The 9,576-nt window shown below is 43.0% G+C and overlaps 1 protein-coding gene across 1 annotated transcript in view; it reads left to right on the top strand.

Moving 5' to 3' along the window:
- The first annotated feature begins 5,654 nt into the window (after positions 1-5,654).
- Nrg1 (neuregulin 1) overlaps positions 5,655-9,576 on the top strand; it is a 1,005,384-nt gene continuing 1,001,462 nt past the window's right edge. The window contains 3 exon segments of the mRNA XM_047549469.1: positions 5,655-5,795; positions 5,797-6,157; positions 6,160-6,402. Of these exon segments, the coding sequence (XP_047405425.1) occupies positions 5,655-5,795; positions 5,797-6,157; positions 6,160-6,402 (745 nt within the window).

Raw genomic sequence — 9,576 nt, 5'->3', positions numbered from 1 at the left:
GTGCCTTTGAGTTCCCCAGTGTTCAACAAAATTACCTGAACTGCAGCTTTTACTTATAGTTCTTCTACCTATAAGAATGAGCCCCTGTTTTATGCTAGCCTGGGAGTCCTTCACATTCTATCTTCCATTTTCCACCTTCCTTCCTCCTTGATTTCTTTCTTGGGTTCTCTCTCCATTAGAAAACAGAAACTTATGCATACTTACACACAGATAACAGTTACAAAAAGAACTCAACATTATCCTGTAGATCTACCCAACCAAATCATTAATTCATGGAAATAGATGAGAGAGATGATAGAAAAGACAAGATTACCAGTCCAGATTAGTGATAATGAGTAACTAAACAGATAATAATGTAATAATGGTGCACAACAGGCAGCGATTGTTTGAGTTTTATGTCTATGTCTTTAATAAGTATCTTATAGCTTGTTATAGAAAAGAATTTCATCCTTAGGATGTAGTCAGCTTCCAGCAATAGAAGCATCTAGGTAGACCTTATGGAATCAACTTGAAGGCAATTTCCAAAATGTGCCACTCTTGTTACTGGACTGAAAAGATGTTGAGGGCAAGATGTCATTCATTCAGCTTGTACTTTACATAACTTTGGAGGTTATAAAGCGTTTTCACATATACTAAGTTACTGTAATCTTTGCAAGAATCCTGGAGAATAAAGCAAGGACTGTGTTATTTAATAAATAAGGAAACAGGCTTAAAAATTTCATAACTTTTCCTAGAATTCTAGGGCTGATGAATAGCAGATTTGCAACTGATTCCAGCCAATTATGTTCCTAAACTTCATATGTTTTATCCAATGTAAATTTTCAGTGACTGCTGCATCTCTTTGTTGGCTGGTAAAGGTCATTGTTTTGGTGGGTTAAGGAAATTAACTTAAATGAGACTTATGGATCTTCTGTACTGGCTGCAAAGTTTCAAGATAATTGTGAATCTCACACACACACACACACACACACACACACACACATACACACAAACATACACACTCAAAAGAATAAAACATAAAATCCTCTTATTTTCATTCTCCTTTTCTCCTTTCCAGTTGAAATATGTGAAATCCACAGAATTTCACATCATCCTATGTTACAAATGAGTGTTTCTTCGGGGTAGGATCATCTCCATATTCCCTCCTATGCCACATCTAGTGGCTTTTAAAAAGAATTAAACACATGGATGAGAGATAGATGAATGGGTGGATCAAAGTCACCAGAAACACCAGAGTCTGTGACTCAATGAACAAGGCCCAGTTCTTTGTTTTTTTTTTTTTTTTCAAGGCCCAGTTCTTGAAGACCCATATTGCAGCTGGTCTTCATGAGTCATCCTAACATTCTAGCTACTCTTTGGCAGAGACATTCTGCCACACTGCTTTTCCTGGGTGGCCTCTATGGTTCCACACTTCCCCAGTTTGTTGTTAATGTGCTTGATCTAAATCATCCTGGACCCTGTGTCTGCTCTGAGACAGGCTGTTAAATAAGCAAGGGTCTTTCAGAGACTACACATTCAGAACTCCAGGACCTGCAGTATTATTTTTTCATGATTTATGGCCAAAGGTGTGCGCTCCTGTGTCTTTTGGTCAATGATGATAAAGCAGACATCAATGCCTCTGTGGATTTTCCGTTGCCCCTTCAATAGTCACCATTTAGAAGCATTTAATCAGTGCTGGGGTGGGGAAACCTCAAGCTGCTGTTGCATTGTGGAGCAAGTTTGTGGGCTTCCTCTTCTAATTTTCTAAACTAGTAAAAACAGTATTTCATGCTTACTTGCATAAATTTGTCTGTTCTTTCCCTACTTTAGCAGATGAAATATTCCAGGTAAAATGGTGACAATTGCTCTGATCCTTAATTTTATTTGCAACTTTGACCACAGAGGCAAGCTAATCCCCCAGGGAACACTCATCTTTACTATTAACAGGTTGTCACCCATACTTCCTTAACTGGTAGAGTAAATAATAGCAGCCCCTAAAAACCAAGGAGGTAATTAACAATTCCTTATTGAAATTGGGCTTGGAAAGTCATTTTGTGGAGGTCATACTGAATATTCAGATGCAATACCTAAGTATGCTTGGAGGTTATTATGAAGTGGATATTGAAGTTTATAAATCCTAAGTTTTTGGCAGTAGTTCACAAAGTGTGGTCTTTCCATCAGCAGCATTAGCAGTATCACCTGAGAACTTGTTAGAAATGCAAATTTGGGAGGCCCCACTAGACATACAGAATGCATGTGCATTTTTGATGCATAACCAATTATACACTAAAGTTTGAAGACTATTGGTTTTAGGCTGTTTCCTACAATAAGCCCTTTTTCTGTGTTTTTAAAATGATCATATGATCATATAACAAATTAATTTGTCCCTTTTCTGAACAGCATGTAATCACACCAAATAATTATCCATACCTTTATTCAAACATATTAATCATATTAGAAATGCCATTTCCCTCTCATTCAAAATGTGAAATAGGTAACATCGATCCAGGATGAGTGCCCAGGTAAATCAGGGGCTCCAATATAAGAACTGAAATGAAATGCATGCATAAACTATTATTAGTTCTGAACTGTTCCAAGAAGGCTTACCTTTGCATCAAAAGTGTATATACAAATTATTCCTTAATACCATTTAGCAGAGAGAAAAGTAGGGGACGATGTGGGAGTAAGACAAGGGCATTTTTAAAAAGGTACCCTTTTGGAGAAGAAGCTTATGTTTGATGATATATAAAATGCTTTGTAAAGTTCTAAGAGGAGGTATCTATGCATTTAATGACTCTGTAAGCCAGTGCTTTAACATTTTATTGTTGTCTTTATTGCCCGGAATTCCATCTCTCTGTGACAGTGTTGGGGTAATGTGTGGTAAGAACATTTCCATTTCAGTCCATGATTAATTAGCTGACATTTATTGAGTACTTAATATGTGCCTATAACTGAGTTAAAATGGAATACTGAAAGTATGGCCCATGCTTTCTAACAAGCTTACAACCTATTCAGAGAGATGGGAATAAAATTCCCGAAACTTTTGAACTCAATAAAATATCATGACCACAAGTGAAGAGTCATGATACAGACAGGGAATGAAGACAGAGTTAGTGCACTATGGGGGTTGGTCACCCAGGGTGTTTAGTATTTATTTAATAGGAGGCTTTGTAGAGCAGGTGGATCTCAAAGGATGCTTTAGATCAGTGGTGAGTCATTTGTAAAAACGGCCTCAATTTTTCTGCTTCCTCTATCTCTGCCTTTTTGCAATGCAACTTTTTAGTTTCTTACATGAAGAGGTAGAGCATAGTCCTTCACCCCTGGAATCTGAGCTGACCTTGCAAATGGTGAGAGTGACGAATTGCTAGTTCTGAACTTTTACTTCAAGAGATCTTGCATGCTTTGGACCACTCTCTCAGATTGGATTATCTTTAGCAGTTACAAACAAGCCCAGGCTGCTTAAGCCCAGGCTCTTTATGAGACAAGCTGTCTCACCTGAGGTCAATGGAGAATAATCAGCCCCTAACAGAAAAACTCCACCGAGCCCAGTCATAATCTTGGGCTAAATGAATGTATACTGTTTTAGACCAACAAATTTCAGAGTGACTTGTCATTTAGTTATAGATAATTGATACAAGAGCTTAAAGGCAGAGAGGAAGAAAGAAAAGGTTCTAGGCTAGAGTTGCACCTCCAAAGAAGTCAAGAGTCAGAAATATGTGAGGCCAGATCAAAGAAAAATGGAGAGACTAGTAGGATTGAGTGTCTGAGTCTCTTTCTTTCAATAACTAGCTCCAGGGATTGAGAACATAAACTGGAGGCCAGAGATGCACCACTATTTTCATATATAATGATCTTTCTTGAAGTACCCCATCAGGCCACGTTTTGGGCCACACAGTGTGCATTCAGACCCTGTTCTTCCAAGCTAGACTTTGAGAGAATGAAACATTGCTTTTTAGCCAACTATCAGATGCCAAGAACAAAAGATCTTTGTGGTTTATCATTTCCTTTTATTTTTCATATAAAATTATGAAAGCTCACATGCCATACTTTCAAGAAATTGCAACTTGTAGAATCCCAGAATAAGTTAGGCTGCTTTCCATATTTCACTTTTACAATGTGGATCTACTGCCTATTGAACAATAATTTTTAATTCAGCTCTATTGGGTCACTAAAAATATTTTTCACTGTAAAAGAGTTTAAGAGGAAAAATTTACCTTGAAATACTAAAATGTACTCTCTTTCTCTCAGATGGTACTGCTGGAAAAGAACATCCCTGCGATATGAGGAATTCTTGTTTTAGAAGTAGCCCTTTATACGTTTGGCAGAACAGGTGGTCAGTAGTGGGGGAGAGAGAGGGTGGAGTGAGGGCGAGGAGTGTGGTACTCTGGTGGAACAATATTGAACCTATAACTCCTTTTGCCTGGGATCTTTTGTTCCAGTAGCCACAGAAACTTCTTTCAGTTTTTTGGAAAACCGGTTAGTTGACAAAGTGCCATAAACTTCATACAAAATGGCTTTACTGAGCAAATGTTTTACTTAAACTATGCTTCAACCACACACGTCCTAAAATTGTAGTGAACCAGGAATTTCAATAGAAGAAAAGGCAGGAATAACGAAGACTTAAGTGTCACCCAGGCATGGAGTCAAAGAGGCGTCATACCTGAATCAGTGCACACTGTGTGCGCGTTGGAAGGACAGAGGGCGTGCTTTAAAGTTGTTATTTTAATTACTGCTTGTCTCCTATGAACATGTTGCTCCTTTTTGGCTGTCAAGTAATCAGCTCACCCCAAACTTTTCTGAACCGAGGGCCCGCGAGTCCTGTGTCCCACCCTTCCCTCTGCGCCTGCCTCTCACCAGCATTTGGGCATCTCGCGCCGGCTAACAGGTCCCTGCTTACTGAAGCGTCACCTCTCACTCCCCAGTAAATCTCCGCAGCCCACTCGGACTGCAGCCTGTTTGCCGCCCGTCCTCCCATTGCAGCAGTCAGGGCGACAGAGAGGGAGGAGGCGCGCGGGGAAGGGAAGATCCAGGAGGACCAACTCGCGGGCCGGCTCCGGAATCAGCATGGGGAAGGGAAGCGCGGGGCGAGTTCGCACCACAGGTAAACAGGCTGGCGAGGCGCAGGGCGCTGCCGCCGCCGCGGCCACCCAGCGATTTCCAGGCACGCAACTCCGCCTCCAGGGCTCTCTCCCTCGCGCTCTCGCCCAGCCGCTCGCTCGCAGCCCCAGCAGCCGCCGCAGCATCACTTCACACAAAGGACTGTTACCCGCTGAGCAGCTCCTCCACCTCCACGTCCTCCTCCGGTGACAGCAGCCCCGACAGCAGGGCTCCGGCGCGGCGGCGGCGGTGGCGCGGGGGGGGGACCTGTCACTCCTTGCAATCCAGGCAGTGGCAGCGGCTTTTTTTTTTTTTTTTTTTTTCCTTTTCGCTTTTCTTTTTCCCCCGCTTTATATCTCAGCCTTTTTTGTGGTTCCACCCATATCTTCCCCACCTCCTCCTTCCATAAACAACTCTCCTACCCCACCCCCCCAATAAATAAATAAAAGGAGGAGGGTAAAGGGTGGGGGAAGGAGGAGTGGTGCGGGGGGGGGGGGCGTGCAAGGAAAAGGGAGGCAGCGCGACAGAGCCAGGCAGAGTCCGAACCGACAGCCAGGAGCCCGCACGCACCTCAAACCATGAGATGGCGACGCGCTCCGCGCCGCTCCGGGAGTGCCGGCCCTCGGGCCCCTCGTCCCGGCTTGGTCGCCCGCTCGCCGCCGCTGCTGCTACTACCGCTGCTGCTGCCGCTGCTACTGGGGACCGCGGCCCTGGCGCCGGGGGGCGGAGGCCGGCGACGAGGCGGCTCCCGCGGGGGCCTCGGTGTGCTACTCGTCCCCGCCCAGCGTGGGCTCGGTGCAGGAGCTGGCTCAGCGCGCCGCGGTGGTGATCGAGGGAAAGGTGCACCCGCCGCGGCGGCAGCAGGGGGCACTCGACAGGAAGGCGGCGGCGGCGGGCGAGGCAGGGGCGTGGGGTGGCAAGCGCGAGCCTCCAGCCTCCGGCCCAGGGACGCTGGGGCCGCCCGCCGAGGACCCACTGCCTACCGCCAACGGGACCGTGCCCTCTTGGACCACGGCCACGACGCCCAGCGCTGGCGACCCCAGGGAGGAGGAGGCACCCTATCTGGTGAAAGTGCACCAGGTGGGGCGGTGAAAACCGGGGGTTTGAAGAAGGACTCGCTGCTCACCGTGCGTCTGGGGACCTGGGGTCACCCGGCTTTCCCGTCCTGCGGGAGGCTCAAGGAGGACAGCAGGTACATCTTCTTCATGGAGCCCGATGCCAACAGCAGCAGCCGTGCGCCGGCCGCTTTCCGAGCATCTTTCCCTCCTCTGGAGACTGGCCGGAACCTCAAGAAGGAGGTCGGCCGGGTGCTGTGCAAGCGGTGCGGTAAGTTCCTCGCCCCTGGGGGCGTGCTTCGCGGGGCTCAGAGGGCGCGGTGGGCACCAGGGTTCGACGGCTGCGGAGCAGAGGAGGTCCCAGGAGTTGCTGGATCTGGGTGAGGAACTTGAAGAGGTCCTCAGGGAGATTTCGCGGGTTCCACCGACAGCCTTGTCCACGTTCCTGTTTCCTAGGTTTTGTCACTGGTGAAAGCCCAAGTTTGGTTCTTGGTTGGGGCCGCCTGAAACTTTTTAAGCCTTTGGGGTTTGGTTCACCTAAGTAGAATTGAAATGTGCCTGCTGCTTTCTTGCGTGTGGATTATTGAATTTGACTTTGATTAGGAGCTGCTGATTATGGGCCCCTTCGTGGGGCTTTTCCTCTGAAGGAGGAAGGGTGAGGTGGGCAGGATTTTAACGCCTTCTCTTCACTTTTGAATCCTGAGTGTGGAGATGAGATGGGCAGGGATTGTTTGTGTCCGTGGAGAGTTCAGGCAAGGAAAAGACACCACTCTGAGATTTCTCTACGCATGTGGCAGAGTTTTTGGTGAACTAATGTCCAACAGATAGGTGCACTGTATCATGTGTATATGTGTATGCAAGAATTATAAAGCAGTTTTTTGGTAAAATGATCTTAAGAATTTTTGTTTTCTCAATATTTTGGTTTGGAGTATATTTTGGCTCTTCAGTGAATCAGAACAGATGAACATAATTATGGAGCTTCACATGTAGGCCCTGAAGAAGAATTTCAGAAAAGAAGTTTAGCAATGGATTTCCCAGACCTTTTTCCATTTACCATTGAAAAGTATTCTTCTTAGGTCTGTGTCATATTATCAGGTTTGACAAATTAGCTGATAATCAAATTACATTTCAGGGATGACACTTCGTTTATACTATTCATAAGATAATTTCTAGGATCTAAATATCTGTATTATTTCCTGATTACCATATAATCACTAACGCATAGCAGGGTTTCTCCTCAAACCATAAATTAACATGATTACACATTGCAAAATCTAACATGCATAATAGCTTTTTTCCTTGGTCTTTATATATTGGTCTAATAGATAGTTGGATTAATTGAATTTTCACAAAACTCAGCATCATGCTATGTTCAGTCTGCCTGTGATGCAAAGTGTATCAGTTCTTTTAAATTTGTATCTAGTGAAGGCCAATTATTTAAATTTCTGGTTGGTTCTTGTGTCCTGCAGTTAATTAATGCCCAATGATTTGGTTTTAGTGACAAGAAAGAGCAGTGTTCACCATCATTCCCTTATGTTAACAATGTACTTTATGTGCCAGAGACGTGTTAAGATCACACCACTTTGTGGACAGAAGCTGTTCAGAGTGGTGCTGAGGAAAGCTGAGTGACGTTGGGATTCCCCATGACTGGCTGATAGATGTCACTGTAAAACATGAGAAGTGCTCTGCTGGGAGCTGTCTTATTAGGGAACACAAAAGCTCAACACCATTGTACTGCAGCTTATGTTATTCTGTTGTAGAATCTGAACAAAACCTTTAAGCCATACTGTGGTCCAGTTTTCACATATTTTATTATATGTAATTCAGGAAGGATTTTGACTTTAACCCTAACCATATGAGTTTCAAATCATTGACTATACATGGTGGGAAGTTAATATAGAGGGGATTGTAGCTAGCAGTGATGCCTAGCATTGGGGGTGTATTACTAGATTAGCAATGGTGTTGGTTATGTCTTTTAACTAGAAACAAATGTCAGACTTTGGAGGTAAAGTTCTTATAAGCATCCAGAGAATGTTTGGACATGGTAACTCCTTGTTGTCTGGAGGAATAATATTCTATTTTGTGCTTCTAAGGGGAGAAAAGCTCCACTGAAGGTCATTGGATTTTGCCCTTTTGTTTGCCAGAGGAAATACATAATTGTAAACCGTGGCATATTTTTAAAAATTGGGATTTTTAATGAGTTGGAAACCTTCCTGCATCTAATAGAGGAGATTACAAAATCATGAAATTACTGTTCTGGGGTTTGTATAATTATTGTGTGTTTGGTTATTTTAGTGTTATGTAATTTAAGGTAGGGTAGTTATTATGTTAGACCTCAACTTATGGTTTAGCTAAGGACTGAGTGCTAAAAGTTCCTCTTGCATTATTGCCCACATAGTAATTATTGCAATATTGGAGGATAAGAGTAAATAGTATAAGCTATTTTTTGTAATGAAAACTAAGAAAATTCTTACTTGGAATATTAGGTGTAAAAGTGTGTGAGTGTGTATATTTGAAAACTTGTAAATTCATCCAGTTCCAATTTTATGGTCTCAGTTAACAATGTCATTCAGAACCTACCACGCAAAGCAAAGGAGCACAGACAAGTGGAATACATATAAAGACAATAGGGGCTGATTTGTCCTGGTTGAGCTGTTTCTGTGTGCTTCCAGTTAGGAGATTTCAGGGAGAATGATGGAGCAGAGGGCCCTTATCTAATGACACGAAGCCGCCCTGGGGGTGTGACGGTTGTATGCAGGTTTGAGCCATGATACTAGACTGGAGAGGAATACAGCAAAGTCATTTTGTGATATCATACCCTGGGGAACAGTTTCCAGATCTCATGCTCTCAGCTGCAGTGTCATTTCCTACAAGTTGCTTACTAGTGTAGAAACTACACATGCAACAGATTAGCCTTAGGGTTGAGCTAATAGAAAGCTTCCCTGAAAAAATTTCCCTCCATTGAATAGAAACTCCTGAGTAGTGTCTGTATTAAAAAAAAGCTCTTTGAAAAATGGACCTTTTGAAACAGAAACTGTTAGTGTATTTTAGAAGACCCAACATAGAATTTCATAGCTTGTTTGTTTTACAGTTGAAGTTTGTATAAATTACACTTTCTTTACATTTGATTAAATTCTTCCCAGTCTTTACTTTTTTTCTTGCTCAGTGAATGACCTAAGAAATATTACTGGGTTTTATGTTCATCAGAATGCAAAATAACTTGCTCTTCAATTAAATTTCTGATATTCAGGCAAATCATTGTTTGATGTGCTACACTTTTAATTTTCAAAACATTGTGATTATACTAGTCAGAAACTGGTTTCCAAAGAGGAATAAAAATATGAATGCTAAATAATATCTACAACTGGGCTGTGACAGATTTGCACATCAATTATGTTCTTAACAAGTCAATATAAATATTCTATATCATACAACTTTGGAATGA

This window comes from Sciurus carolinensis, chromosome 4, assembly GCF_902686445.1.
Source record: "Sciurus carolinensis chromosome 4, mSciCar1.2, whole genome shotgun sequence".
NCBI lineage: Eukaryota > Metazoa > Chordata > Mammalia > Rodentia > Sciuridae > Sciurus > Sciurus carolinensis.
Note: the sequence above shows the minus strand (reverse complement) of the source record. Positions and strands in the feature narration are given on the sequence as shown.